General features: G+C 31.5%; 1 protein-coding gene across 1 annotated transcript; it reads right to left on the bottom strand.

Moving 5' to 3' along the window:
* Positions 1 to 4806: 4806 nt before the first annotated feature.
* Positions 4807 to 5541, bottom strand: LOC132252699 (uncharacterized). The gene is made up of 2 exons (XM_059733730.1): positions 5097 to 5541; positions 4807 to 4994 (listed from the first exon to the last, which is right to left on the bottom strand). Exons 1-2 carry the CDS (start codon positions 5422 to 5424, stop codon positions 4978 to 4980), a joined length of 345 nt encoding a protein of 114 aa, XP_059589713.1. The 5' UTR covers positions 5425 to 5541; the 3' UTR covers positions 4807 to 4977.
* Positions 5542 to 16579: the final 11038 nt, after the last annotated feature.

Genomic DNA, 16579 nt, shown 5'->3' with positions numbered 1-16579 from the left:
GACTTAGAAGTAACCAAAGGGAATGCCGATAACGAAATGAGAGAAAGGATGAATGGTCAAACCATCAATGAAATATGTGAATGATGTGAAGAAGGTATCAAATCAGTAATGGGTATCAATATGTAGGGAATGAATAAAAGGTGGAACAAAGATCTGGAATACGGTAATGGGATACAAAAGAAAGCAATGAGAAAGTGGAATGAGTGATGATCAACCCATGTTAGTACAATAAAGGAAAGTCATATCACCAATGATGGAATGGTGGGTAAGACAATGATCCGGAGACCCTAGTAAAAAGGTCACTCATCTCTCATACCTAATATATATCAATCATGATCCAAACAGCATAGGATCTCATAGAACTCTCACATGAACCCTCGACACTCCAAATGCATAACAAGAGTGGCTCAAGGAGTGAAAAACTCATAAAAAACTCACAAAAACCCACAATGACAAACATACCCAATAAATGAACCTCAAAAGGTGGCATAAATGCCCAATGGAATGAGATACCATACATGAGCATATCATTGCGCTTTTCTTTTCTTTTTTTTTTTTTTCTTTTTTTTTTTTTTTTTTTTTGCGCATGCTCTGATCATCAATAAATCAAACTCCAATGGAAAAAATATAAGGAATGAACAAACTCTCTCTGACCACTGATGAATACATGAACCCCAACCCATGAGACAATCTCTCAAACTAAGATATTCGAATCAATGTCAAATGATGGAATGAATAGAGTGATATGACTGTCTTCATTGCACTAAGACGTGAAGAATCATCAACCCAAGGAAGAGAATAATAAGATGAAGCAAATAATGATAGAGAAAAGAAAGAGAATGAATATATGATGATAATAAAATAGAACAAATAGGGTGATAAGAGGATGGTAACAAAATGAGAAGATAGACCTATAAGTCTAAAGCTCATGAGACTTTCCTAGCAAAGCATGCATATACATCAAAGGGCCCCAACCCGGGTATAGAAATGGTAATCAAAGCTATAAGAAAGAAATAAGGCTATAACATACCACGCGAAGCTCAATGGGCTAGCAACGGTCTAATATATAGAGGTGATAAAGTATGAGGCTAACCGAAATGATGGCCACCCATCCTGCGACCACAGTCTCAAACATAATACTTTTTTAGTTGATCCACGTTGGTAGGCTCTGAAAATTGGTTTCCATCTAAGTCTGTCAACCATGCAGCCTCTTTTGGAGTCAACCCTCGAATAACATAAGGCCCACTCCAACTATCATCCAACATGTCCATCTCAGGCCCATCATGAAGGAAAACCATGTCAATCAAATCTCCCATCTGAGAAAAACTAATGTCCTCTATAAGAACTCTCATCTGATAAACTTTGACTCATAATCCACTAAACTCATCATATGTACGAAGTCACCCTCAACAATGTCACTGGCTAACTGGGTGGTGGGGGTGGGTGGTAATGAATCATACGACATCTCATCCTGAACTGGATACTATCTATCTCACTGTCCATCAATCCTCTGGCTCAAACCTGCTAATGTCTCTTGAATAGAGTCATGGTGACTGTAAGTTGATCAACTGTATCATGCTGAAGATCCATACCTAACTGCTTTGAAACCCTGATCAATCTATTTCCAACTCGGATATAAGAAGTCGAATCTAAACTGAAACGAATAACACTCCTATAAGGTACAAAGGTACGAAAAGATAAATGACATGAAGAAAACTCAAAAGATGTGGAAACACACTAATCACTAAGTAGAAAGGTGGCCCAATTGAAACTCAAATATGTACCAATCTCTGAGCACACCAAAAGGAGACCATAAAGAGGATAACTGAACCCAATTATGACCAAGGCAGCTCTGAAGGTTCACAGATGCACCCACGTGTAGGAATGAAATCTTAATTGGATCTAGGCTAGCTTACAAGGTTGAGGTGGCTCTATAGGATAAAATGGGTGGGTTAAAGGATCCCTAGCAGAAGCGATCGTACCCTCCGGTGGTACGCAACCCTCTGCACGCCTCCAAGGAGACGGGGTGCTTCCATGCAAGGTGGTCATCACCTCCACACATGCACTTCCTCGCGTTCCCAGGGGGTTTCTTAAAGGTGAAGGCTCTTCCATCTCTCAACACTCAGGGATAATCTAAAGTGCACAATGAAGGATGTGGATGCATCCGAAAAAAACCTAAGATCTAAAGTGAGATAGTGAACGAAGACAAGCAATCATACGAACATGCAAGAGAAAGGGTTGTCATGCAACAAGCAGTCATACGAAGCAAATAAATATCAAACAATCAAAGTCCTATCTAGCATATGTGAGAGTGAATCATGCTAAAGTGAACAAATAGTTAAGTGATCACATCAAACAATCATCCGAAGCAAATAAATATCTAACAAACAAAGTCCTATCTAACATATGTGAGAGTGAATCATGCTAAAGTGAGCAAAACAATCAAGTGATCATCCAAGGCAATCAAACATGTTAAGATAGCAAAACCAAACAAGCAAGCAAATCGAATCACCTTGCCTAAAAAAAGAGGTACCCATTAATCGACCAATTAAACGCCACATTTTCCTCAACTAGTGTTCAAGCTTGATCCTCAAAGTCCCTAGTGGAGTCGCCAATTTGTGGACCCGCATTTTTCACGTGCGTCCCCACTCGATTGGCGAGACTCGCTTTTTATTTATTTGTGAAAAATTGATTTTTGAAAAAAAGTTGGAGTCGCCACTTATTTTATTTTCATTTTTTTAGGGTTTTATGTCTTGTTTTTATTTTCCCTTCAAAAATAAAAATAAAATAAGTGGCGACTCCAACTTTTTTTCAAAAATCAATTTTTCACAAATAAATAAAAAGCGAGTCTCGCCAATCGAGTGGGGACGCACGTGAAAAATGCGAGTCCACAGGCTTTACCAACAAAATATCTAGGATTTCAGTTCCATGGCTTTGATACCATCTTCAAATTGATGAATGGTAGTTTTTCATTGATTATTTCATTCGTTCATGTATAAAGTATATATAGAGGGTAATCACCATTCTAAGAAGGGGAGAGAATGATACAAGGAAGGAATGATATAAGGAAAGAACAACTAATATCCTAATATCTCAACATTCCTAATATCTCAACTTTTCTAATATCTAAACATTCCTAATATTACAACAAATTTATGTCTATTCATTAGGTCGTGGTTAATTCTGTTTCAAAATTCAAGATAAATGCTCTATGGGACCCAAGCTAGTGACTGAGTGAGTTTTCTGAAGGAACTCATGCTTACGTTTCGCTTATTTTTTTCATTTTGTGTATTGAGTGCTTTGACTAGATTATTAGGAAAATCTATTAGAGCTCTTCTAGTATGTACCTTGCACAAAAGAACCTGAAAGCAATAAAAAATATTGGGCATTCAATCCATCTTGGGTAGACGAACAGTAAGATGTACTAGTAATACTTTGAACTTGCCGTTGTAGTTTTGGCAAAAACTTATGTTACACAATAATAAGAATAGGTAATAAAAAAAATTAAATAAAATAATAACACATAGATTTACATAAATAAAAAAAAACCCCTAAATGGGAAATATCATGGATAGAGGAGAAGGAAATCCACTATATTAACTATATATATATATATATATATATATATATGTGTGTGTGTGTGTGTGTGTGTGTGTGTGTGTGTGTGTGTGTGAGAGAGAGAGAGAGAGAGAGAGAGAGAGAGAGAGAGAGAGAGAGAGAGAAAGAGAGTAATTAAGAAAGCAAGTCCAAACTACAAGATTGGGTCAACCACAAACCCCACAAAAATCTCATAATTATAGTTTCATTATATATGTCACTATATTTAAATTGACTTTTGATAAATCAAGAATTTTTTCTAAGTTCAATAAAAACTTTTATATTTGTTTAATTAATTTTATTTATAAAAAAAGTTTACAACGTAGAAAAAACCTTAATATGGAAGTTAGCTTGAGTTCCATATGTTGAATAAAACTTTAGCATGAATTCCTTATAGTTAATAAAACTTTTATAATATTAATATTATTTTAAAATTTATTACTATAACTTAATTTTTCATATTAAAGCACTATTTAGCTTGGGTTGTCATAAGTCACCTTTTTCTTTTTTTTCTTTCTTTTTTTTTTTTTTGAAGTTCAATGAGAGACTTATAGAAGTTTGAATAATTTTTCTAAACAACTTATGATTTAAGAATAAAGAACTTTCATAGAGAAGATAGAAAAATACCATTTTTTATTTTTATTTTTATTTTTGGAATAAAGCTCTCCTTTAACTTATAACATAAGTTAATCTAATTAAAAACTAAAATTTTAATGTTATAAGTAATTAAAAAGTTAAGCTCCTATTTTTTAAAGTATTTATGAAAAATGGTTTTTGAGAATAGTTTTTCACAACCATTCTCTGATATTTTGTAGAACAAAAGTTTGTTTCTAAACTTGAAATTTTTTTAATTTATTTTCAATATTTTTAAATATGTTTTAAAAATAATTTTTATATCTAATACTTTTTTTTTAATCATTTTACATCTTTGTATAATTATTTTTTAAAACAGGTCTAAAAAACAAGGGAAAATAACTAAAAATAATTAAAAAATGTTATCTCAAAACAACTTATTTTTTATTCTTAACAATAAACAACTTTTTAGTTGTCAAACATGCTTTCCTATTTTATGTTTTAAAAAATAAAAAACTATTTTCAAAAATAGTTTTCAAACCGACTTTAAAATTTCCATATCATAAGCCATCGATTTGATTTTAAAAAGTCAAAGTTATTTGGTAATAGACTAACAATATATCCACCAATAGAAAATACAAGAAACGTGCTATTCTCTCTTGTTTTATTCATAGTAAAGTCATACTAACACAACAGGAGCACAAGTAGATATTCGACTCACAAACATGGCAAGAGTAGGACTGACACTCAGTATTTAAACATGGTAACTCAAACTATATTCATATTAAACCGAGTAGGGTTTCTTCCTCATGGAGTAGTGATACCTGCAGAAAGCAACAATCAAGTTAACCAAAAACAATTATATTAACCATCATGATCTATCATCAATGGCCTCCAAAATATGAAAAAAGGCATAGAGAACTTACTCCCACACTTGAAATTGTGAGGAACTGCCCTTCCACACCCTTCAATTTTCTTAATGAGCTTTTTAAGACCATAGGCTCGAATGATGGAAGCGACCTTGGGAGAGACGTAGGGGCATATACACTCAACATGGGTAACTCGAACACACTGGCAGCAGTTTGCAGATGGGTCTTTCCCATAGAGCACTGGCTGGCACGCGTTACCAGCGAGTTTCCTCTCCTCTTTGCACCCGGTGGGGCTTATGTCTGCGCTCGCCAAGTGAATATTCCCCCAGATGCATACTAAGACTGCAACCACCAGCACCAGAACTGCCCTCATGCTTCTCATCATTTTTTGCCCACGCAATCACAAAACATTGAGAAGCAGCTGAAATTTGTAGAAATGAGTTGGGTACCCAAGTGGCCGTGTCCATTACCATGAGCACGAAGTCTATTGCCATCCACAAACCATGGGTATTATTTTTTTTAGTTTTGGGTTGGTTGGATCCCGTCAACATGGTAGAGGATGTCATTTTCTTGCAATTATTAATTTGAAGAAAATTCTAAGTGTATTCTTAGGGGGGAAATAGGTTCAGATGTCCCATAATTGAAGCCAAATGCGCCACGGGACCCAAGCCATTGACTTTGGTGCTCATGTTTCGGATATTTTTTTCCCTCATGTGTATTGAGTACTTGACGGGATTATTAGGAAAATCTATCAGAGTTTGTCTGGTATGTGCCTTGTACAAGAAAACCTGAAAACAATAAAAAATATCTTGGGCATTCAATCCATCTTGGGTAGACAAGCAGTAAGATGTACTGGTTATACTTTGAACTTTGCACTGTGGTTTTACCCTATATGGCAAAAACTTAGTCCTGATGAACTTGTTTCTTGGTTGATTTCTACTTGATTATACAGAAAGGAAAAGTCGTCATCCAACAGTTCAGTCACAATGAGCTTCACCTGATAAAAATCTAACTTGGTGGATTTTTGGATGACTTGATTGCTCTGTGTTGGGGATTTCTATTGTAATACATTTTCTCATCTCCATGCATTCCATAACCTGAGGTTATCATATTCCAAGAGATGACATTTTTTTCATTGATTGAAGTGAAATTTTCTCTTGATTTATGAGGTCGTTCACATTTTTTTTACATGTAAACCAATGCACTAGCTAGAGATGGTTCCAATTCAAACTATATAACTTCTTCGTAACGAAATGGAGCGTGAGCTAATTCTTCCATTGTACTATACTATACTTGGATTTCATGGGAAAAAAAACAAAGATTTAGGCCGTTTCTGGTAATTGTTTTTTAAAACAATTTTTATTCTTTAAAATAAAAAACACTACATATAAAAGTTATTTTTGAAACATATTAAAAAACATAGAAAATAGGCTAAAATCATTGCAGGTTATCAAAGAGATATTTGTTTAATAAAAATCAAGGAATGTTTTTTAAAAATTACTTTTCAGAATTAATTTCGAAAACAATGACCAAACATGGCTTAAGACTTTGTTTGGAAACTATTTTTGAAAATAGTTTTTGAAAACCTTTCTTTAATGTTTTGTAGAACAAAAGTTTATTTAGAAACATGAAATATTTTTAATCTATTTCCTATGTTTAAAAATATGATTTAAAAATAACTTTTATATATGGTATTTTATTTTTATTCATTCTTCATATTTATATAATTATTTTTAAAATAATCATTAAAAAACAAATAAAAACAATTGAAAATAATTAAAATATGAATGTGTTTTCTATAATCAATGTGAGGTAAATGTATAGTATGGTTGATCGCGATCTATTAGGAATGACTTGGAGGTAAATGTATATATGGTTGATCGTGATCGGAATGACTTGGATTAAAAAATTGCTTGGCTAGGCTTGAGCCCATGACCGGGGGTATGCAAAACACAAACTCTAACCATCAACGCAACTTGTCCTTAGATATTTTAAGTCACATATATTAATTATATACTATATATATGATTGTGCCATTTAAAACTTTTTCCGAAACTAATAAAATATAAAAATTGTTATAAAATGAAAAACAAGCTAACGAAATATAAATTGTAAAGAGGACTTAGAGGAGAGAAAAAAAGAATGAGAGAAAGAATATCAAATGACTTTCTTACTCGGAGGATAGTCCTTACCCAAGGTATGAGAAGCCTTTTATAGGCTTCACCATATGAACTCCCATTACTCATCTTTAAGATGAGCAAATTGAAGTTCATAAATGAATTTCAAAATTTCTTTGGATTAATTTATTAAAAGGGATGAAAACATCCCAAATTTGTAAAACTATTCTCCCCCATTTTGGAACTTAAAGAGTAACCCATTTTTTAAATAATACCCTTAATAATTTCATTATTTACATGTATGTTTTAAAAGAAAGGGTTGCTTTTGCAAGAAAAAGATGAGGGTATTTTTGTCCAAAATTAGTATATTTTAGGTTGGAAAAAGGTGAAGGGTTAGTTTTCCAAAGTAGGGATGATTTCATCCCTTTTAATCGGTTATCCCTATTTCTTTCAATGTGGTCATTCACCACTTATTTACAACACTCCCCCTTAGATGACCACCATATTAAAAGAACATTCCTCATTAAAACCTTGCTAGTAAAAAACTCTATGGGAAAAACTATCAAAGAAAAAAAAAGTACAAACATTCTTATAATTTAAGTTATTCTTGATCTATTAGGACTGCCTCATTAAAAACCTTGTCAGTAAAAGCCAATGGAATAAAACTTAGACAAAAGGAAAAAAGAGTACAGTACACTAACATTCTTTTATAAGCTTACTCCCTCCTATGTCAATGTCCTTGAGTTGACACATTTCAATCTTATGTATTAACTTCTTTAATGTTGAGGTTGGCAATGACTTTGTGAATAAATCTATTAGATTATTACTTAAGCATATTTGTTGAACATCAATTTCACCACTCTTTTGGAGTTCATGTATGTCAAAAATTTTGGTGAAATGTGTTTAGTTCTATCTCTTTTAATATAACCCTTTTTTATTTGTGCAATGTATGCAATATTATCTTCAAATAATATTATTGGGTTGCCTTTGATGGAGGAAAGTCCATATGATTCCCAAATATGTTGGATCATACATCATAGCTATATACATTCATGACTTGCTTCATGAATTGCAAATATTTCTAAATGATTTGATGAGGTGGCTACCATTGTTTGTTTAATAGATCTCTATGAAATAGTAGTACCATTACAATTAAACACATACCCTATTTGTGACCTAACTTTATGTGGATCTGAAAGGTATTTTGCATCTACATATCCAAGAAACTATAACTTTGATTCCCTTGAGTAAAATAAACCCATATTTGTAGTTTCGCAAAGATAGCGCAATATATGTTTGATATCATTCCAATGTCTTCGAGTTGAAGTAGAATTGCATCGTGCTAATAAATTGATAGACAAAGCAATATCTAGGGGTGTACAATTGGCCAGATACATAAGTGCACCAATAACACTAAGATATGGTACTTCAAGACCAAGTAATTCTTCATCTTTTTTGTAAGGATGAAATTGGTCTTTTTTTTTATGTCAAGTGATCGGATAATCATTGGAGAACTTAAAGGAAGCACTTTATCCATATAAAAATGCTTCAAAATTTTCTTAATATATGTTGATTGATGTACTAAAACTTCATTTGGAAAATGCTCAATTTACAGGCCGAGACAAAAAAAAATAAAAAAATCCAAGATCTTTCATCTCAAATTCCTTTTTCAAATAACTTGTTGTTCTTGTGACCTCTTTAGGAGTCCCAGCAAGATTTAAGTCATTAACACATATTGCAATAGTTGCAAATCTGGTTTCTGGTTTATAAATAAAAATATATGGACATATATGGTTTTCATATACCGTTCTTTTAGCAAGTATTTGCTAAGGCGATTGTACGCTAAGGCGATTGTACCACATGTGTTAGGATTAATTGCTTTAATCCATACAAGGATCACTGTAATTTAATTGAGTTCATGCTACAAGGCTTTGTATTATTTGCTTAAGGCAATTTAAATCCTTCAAGGATTTTCATGTATATATCATTATCCATGAATCCATATAAATATGTTGTAATAACATCCATGAAATGCATATTCATTTCTTGTGAGACTGTTAAGCTAATTAAGAAATGAAATGTTATTGCATCCATGAAGGGAGAGTATATTTCCTCATAGTGAATACCAAGTCTCTATGAGAAACCTTGTGCTATTAATCGCATTTTATATCTTATGATCTCATTATTCTCATTATGCTTTCATACAAATACCCATTTGTACCCAACAGGTTTTACATCTTTAGGCATTTAGACTACAGGTCCAAAAACTTCTCATTTTGTTAATGAGTTTAACTCTACCTGCATAACTTCTTTCTATTTTGGTCAATCATTTTTATGTTGGCATTCTTCCACATTTCATGGTTCGGGATCTTCATCATTTATTATGATATTAGAGGCCACCTGGAAAGTGAAAATATTATTAATAACAATATTATTTCAATCTCATTTTTCTCCTGTGTGTACATAACTTATTGAGATCTCACAATTTTCAAGTTGTTATGCCTCTTTAAGGGCTACTTGTTCGATTTGCACCTCTTCAAGGATTTCTTGTTCAATATGTTCCTCTTTAGGGACTTTCTTCTTGATTTGTGCCTCTTTTGAGGCTATAGATTTATCAATTTTAGACTAATCAATCATTTTGATGGCCTCTTCTAAAGTGCCAAGTTTTCCTTGTGTTCTCATCTTCCAAGGAGTTACATCATTTGGGCCAACAGGTCTACCACTCTTCAAACGTATCTTAAATTCCTTTGGTAACTATTCTATAAGGACATCTATCTGTGTTGGAGTATTTGCAGCTAGGATATGTGACTTTGTCACTTTCTTTATATCAATGAATGTATCTGGTAATTGGTTTGCAAGATTTTGCAAATGAATGATCCTTTGAACTTCTAATTCACATTGATTTGTAAAAGGATCAAGATAAGACATAGTAAATGTATTCCAATTAATTTCTCATTGTTCTTCTCGAATTGGTTTTTCTTTCCCTAATGGCAGGAAAACACTCTTATTAAAATGACAATCTGCAAAGCAAGCTATAAAAACATCTCTTGTCAAGGGTTTGAGATATCTTATGATAAATGGAGAATCAAAACCTACATAAATCCTAAGTTATCATTGGGGACCCATTTTAGTGTGTTGTGTAGGTGCAATTAGCACTTATACTACACAACCAAAGATTCATAAGTAAGAGATATTTGGTTGTTTTCCAATCACGAATTGTGAAATGCAGTATTCATGGTAAGTTGTAGGTCAAATACAAACTAAAGTTGTAGCATGCATAATAGCAGGTCCCTATGTAAAAGTAGGTAATTTGGTTTTCATTAGTAATGGTCGAGCTATTAATTGGAGACATTTGATGAAGGATTCTACTAAATCATTTTGGGTATGAGTATGAGCAACAGGATGCTCAATATTTATCCCTACTAACATGCAATAGTCAATGAATGTTTGACAAGTAAATTCGTCAGCATTATCAAGATGTATTGTCTTGATTCGATAGTTTGGAAATTGTGCTTATAATGTGATCACTTGTGCAAAGAGCCTAGAAAAGGCAATATTATGTGTACAAAGGAAACAAATATATGACCACCTAGTAGAGGCATCTATTAAGATCATAAAATAACGAAATAGTCCACATGGTGTATAGATAAACCTACATATGTCCCCATATATTCTTTCTAAAAAGATCAATGACTCGAATATGACTTTAGTAAAAGATGGTCTAACTGTCAATTTACCTTGTGAGCAAGCAACACATGAGTATTCATTAGGAAAAAAAATCTTTTGGTTTTTTAGTGAATGCCAATGTGAGTATTTTATTATTCGACATATTATTGAAGACACTAGGTGACCTAGTATGTTTTACCAAAGGATAAAAAATTTTGGGTTGTTGAATTTCTAGTTTACAACAACACATGATTCAATAATCATTATAGTTGTATGATACAACACAAAGGAAAAAGTTGAAAGTTTTCCCATTATAAGTTTTTTGGCCAAAAATAATATAAGTGTAAAGATTTTCTACATTACCTTCATTCATGATTTAATATGATATCCAATTCTACGAATATCTTTAAAACTAAGAAAATTTATTCTGGATTTGCTAGAATATAAAGCATCATTTATATGGGATCTAGTTCCATTTGTTAGCATTAGGTTGCTCTTCCAAAGCCTTCAACCAAGTTTGTAGTTCTAGATATGGTACTTATATTAGCTTTTGTTAATGTCAATTCGAGAAAGTATCTTTTATCTAGAAGAATTGTGCGTGTGTCCACATAGTCTACAAGACATTCATCATTCTCATTCATCGTGAGACCCAATAACACATGGATTTTAGATATAACTAATATTTAGAGAAAAAAACAAGGCGTAATGTAAATAATGATATAATAAATGTAATGACAAGATATAAATATAAGACATAATGATATATTAATTAATACATAAAGTAACATCAATCAACACAAGTATTTTCATTGTTTATTAAATAGTCAGTTTTTTCACTAGGACCTCCAAAGAAATCAATGTCATAGTAGGTTCAGTTCAATCTGTCATGATCAGTGAAATTCATTTCTATCTCTTTTCTTTTTGCTTTTATTGATGCTTGGTAAAGGTCGGTTAAATGTTAAGCATACGATAGGTACGCACCCAATGCCCTTTCATACCACATCTATAACAATTGTTCCCATGGTTCTTGGGAGGTTTATTTTGTATACACCTCCCATTTTCTTGTTTTGCCTTAGTATTACTCCACTTTTCATGGTGCAATGAGGCTTTCTTTTTATGAGAATTTAAGGAATAACTACCATGAGAACCATAGTATCAAGGATGCTTTCCATGACCACGACCACATCCTTGTCCTTGTTCACGTCCACAAGTTTGGGACGATATTGCATTCACTTCAAGGAATGGTTCAGATCTAGTTGGACAAGACTAGTGATTTCTCATCAAAAACTCATTATATTGTTTGGCAATAAGAAGACATGATATTCATTTAGAGTATTATGTAAATCTATGCTCTTAATATGCTACTGTAGGAACACATTCGAAGCATGAAATGTAGTAAAAAAAAAATTAACATGTCTTGTTCTATGGTTTTTTTTTTTTTCTCTACATAGCATTAGTTAAGAGTTGATTTTGAACAATGTAGAGTTATATTCATTAATAGTTTTAAAATCTTACAACCTCAAGTGCATCTAGTCATATCGAGCTTTTAGGAGAATCACTGTTTTTTAGTGGTCATGTCTTTCCTTCAAATCCCTCCATAGAGTAAAAGGATCCCTTACTATAAGATACTTATTTTTTAAATCTTCATGGAGATGATGGTGAAGGAAAATCAGTGTTTTTGCGTGATTTTTAATCCTTGATTTCCTTCTTTGATCATAGCTCCAAGATTCATTGCATCAATATATATTTCAACACCAAGGATCCAAGATAGATAGTTCTTTCCCAAAATATCAAGACCACAAATTTGAGTTTTGTGAGATTCAACATTGTCAAAGAACTTTAAAGATATGATAAAATAATAGTATTAGAATCGGTTACAATAAATTGATAACATTAGTATAACTTTTGATTATAATCAAAACCAAATAATTTGCTTATAGCTTCTAATAATATATAACATAATTTAAATGAACAAAATCAATAAATATTTAAACTTTATTCTATACAAACAACCTCAAGTTTAAGATACGAGAATTACATTCAAAGCAATTCATGTGGATAATGTGTTATAAAACAAAAAAACAAACTAACGAAATATAAATTGTGAAAAAAAGAAAAAGAAAAAAGATTTAGAGGAGAGAATGAGAGAATGAGTGAAAGAATATCAAATGACTTTCTTACTTAGGGAATGGTCCTTACACAAAGTATGAGAAGTCTTTTATATCACAATATAAACTCCCATTACTCATCTTTAAGATGAACAAATGGAAGTTCACGAATGAACTTCAATACTTTATTCAATGTGGTCATTCACCACTTATTTACAATAAAAATAAAATTCTAATAAATCAATTAAATTTAATTATCTCATGATATAAAAACATTATAATTACTTTTATAATGAATAATTTTATAATTAAACAAATGTATATAAATTTGAACTAATAAATAAGTCATAAACATTTTTAAACAAAAAATAATTACATAAATCATCTTTTTTTATCAAATGTATTCATGTAAATTTTTTTGTAGTAAAACAATTTTAATATGTAAATTATCACTTTTATTATTTCTTAAACTTTTTATGGATATAAACTTTTATCAATATTTTTTATATATATCCCTAAAATTTAAGTATAGATATTTTCATAAATTTGGATATTTTACTCCTTCAGTAGAGGTTGTTGGGTGAATATAATAATGAGATGGTCAACTCACATTTAATATGCTAGTGAAAAGAGGACCATTGGAGCCACATGCGTGACCAACAAATGTTTTCAATTAATGTGATGTCTTGTACTTACCCGTATTGCTTAACACATCAATGTATTATATAAGGATGAAAATATTGAAAAATACATAAATAATTAAAAAAATATAAATATATTGATATTTAAATTTTATAAATATATCAAAAATATCGATAAAATATTAATAAATATTTTAATAAAAATATCGATGAGATAGAAATTATTTAAAATTTATTAAAATAATTATAAAAATTTTAAATGATAAAATAAGTAAGAAAACATATGTTATAGTTAAAGTTATTTTGTAAATATAATTGATGTAAGTATAGTTAAAGATAATATTTATCAAATTTTTTTAGAAAAAGTTATCTCAAATTCTTTTAATATATTTATATTCATTTATTTTAAAAATTAAAAACTGCTTTTATTAAAATATGTTTTATTTCATTTTAAATAAATAAAAATAAAGTTTTTTAAAGATTTATATAAAATATTTTATTTAAGATTTAATTTCTAAAATTTTATTACTTGTGGTGACAATTTTTTTCTATTGAAATTAATTTTTTATATTAATAATTTATCTTATCAAATTAATTTTAATTTATAAAAAATTATACAAATTATTATTATTTTTATATTTTAGTAATTTTTTGAATAAATTTATATTTTTAATATTTTAAAATAAAAATATTCAAAATTAAATAAAATCAAAAAGATAAATATAAAAAATTTAAGAGTAAAATGATACTAACTTTTTAAAATATGATTAATGAGATAAATAATGATACGTTTAATATTAAAACTATAATTTATGCATATATGATTTTTTTTAATTTTTTAATTTTTATATTTAATTATCATATAAATGATATAAAAAAAAGTCTTGTTAAGAAAATTATAGTAATGGTTTTTTATACTTTTATTAATCAATTAAATAAAATTGAAAATAAAGCAATTAGAATTAATTAATTTATTCTTTTAATAATCAACTTTAACATATTTATGTTTGTGAACATTTATTAACAAAGGTGGATTTGGCCCCGTCTTCAACCCAAGCCTTTTGGCCCGAGTTCGCGGCACAAAAAATTTGGAGTTACCCACGTTGCCCAAAGTTGATCCATGTTGATTTCTCAAAATAATTGGAAAATTTCTTTTAAAATCGGTAAAAAAAAAAAAAAAAAAAAAAAAGAAAACCTGATAAGCGAGTCGATATTTTGGTGATATTTTTAAAATTTTGCTGAAAAATGGACCGCCTGACTTTCATGAAATATCGTTCCGACTCTCCCCGATAAATGAAATATCTATGATATTTCACCAAAATTTCACGAAATTTCAAACCATACTTATATCCACATGCTAGCAATATATTGAAATCGTTCTCTTTTTATTGATAGTGGAGTTATTGGAGGTTTCTAGCTCCCACATAACACAAAGAGATAATCAAATCTCAAACATGAGAAAAATTACACCCCACTGTACGTAGTACATGAACATATATAATAGTACTTCAAACGTGATTCATACGAAGCCAAGTAGGGTGTCTTCCTCATGGAGTGGTGATACCTGCAGAAACCAATTATCATCAATCAATCATCAATGGCCTCCAAAATATGAAAAATAAAATAAAATAAAAGCCGTAGAGAAGTAGCTTAAACTTACTCCCACACTTGAATTTGCGAGGCACTGTCCTTCCACACCCTTCAATTTTCTTAACCACGTTGTCAACACCAATGACCCCAATGATGGAGGCGGTCTTGGGAGTGACGTAGGGGCACACACACTCCACATGGCTCACTCGAACGCGCTGGCAGCAGTCCGTAGATGGGCTGCACCCGTAGATCACTGGCCTGCAAGCGTTAACCAGCAGGTTCCTCTCCTCTTTGCACTGGCTGGGACTCGTGTCCGCACTTGCCATCTGAACATTCCCCCAACCGCATACCACCACCACTGCCCCCCTCATGCTTCTCACCATTTTTGTTTTCTTTTTTCTCTACAATTAGCATATAACACTTCGGAAGAGCCGCTCCAATATATAGAAATGAGATGGGACCCAAGTGGATTTTCTACTTGCCGTGTCCATTACTTTGCGCAGAAAGCCTATGGTCTCCAGGGTGGTGTTCAAACCAGAGGTTGTTGGGTTTAAGCTGCGGGTACAGACTCATATCCATAAGACTGTAACAATGGAGACAATGTCACTTTCATGATGACTATGAAGAACTTTCTCTACATGTAGTCTTTATTGATTGTGGAATTAATTTGTCTCTAGGTGTTGGGCTTTAGTTACCATCTCCCAAAATTCACGCCAACCCCTCTATGGGACCCAACTCAGCTGCATGCATGTGACTTTTCCCAGGGGTTTCTGAAGGGACGTGCTCATGTTTTGGTCTCACTGAGATTGACATTTTCCTTTTTCTAATATTATCATACATTATGTATTAAATAATTTGGCTGGCTATAATATTGTTTGGAAAATCTTGCAGTGTTCTTTTAGTACGCACACCAAAACCTGGAATCAATAAAATGTTCGGGATTCAATCCTCCTTAGGTAGAGCAGCTGTACTTTATCTTTGTAGAGCGGTTTTCAAAATTAGAACTAAATCAATCATTGAATCGAAAATATTATTAAATCCTAGTTTATTGGTTGTATCGATGATTCAACAATAATCAAATCTAATATTAGTATGTAATATCATAAATATATAATTTATATATTATAAAATTTAAAAATAAATATAATAAGGAAATGCCATAGCCAAAGAGTAGAGAGAGGACATGATTATTATACCAGCGGCGTTTGTATTGTTAACAGCTACACAGAAGTCCCAAAGAGGGCAGGGATTGGAGGCAGAGGCAAGAGGAAAAGCCATAGCCAAGAGTGCAATGCATGCAAGGGTGTTAACTACCATCTTCTTCATGTCTATGCAATGGATTCTCAAAAAATCTGAGGAAAGAGAAACAAATTTACTACTGCAATGAAGTTCTATGTTGGCTACAACTATTTTTGCTA

This window comes from Vitis vinifera, chromosome 16 (genome assembly GCF_030704535.1).
Source record: "Vitis vinifera cultivar Pinot Noir 40024 chromosome 16, ASM3070453v1".
NCBI classification, from domain to species: Eukaryota; Viridiplantae; Streptophyta; class Magnoliopsida; order Vitales; family Vitaceae; genus Vitis; species Vitis vinifera.
The sequence above is the reverse complement of the archived record's forward strand: the minus strand, read 5'-3'. Positions and strand labels throughout refer to the sequence as shown.

Coding starts and splice junctions, on each gene's coding strand:
- LOC132252699 (XM_059733730.1), bottom strand. CDS start 5,424: ATGATGAGAAGCATGAGGGCAGTTCTGGTGCTGGTGGTTGCAGTCTTA.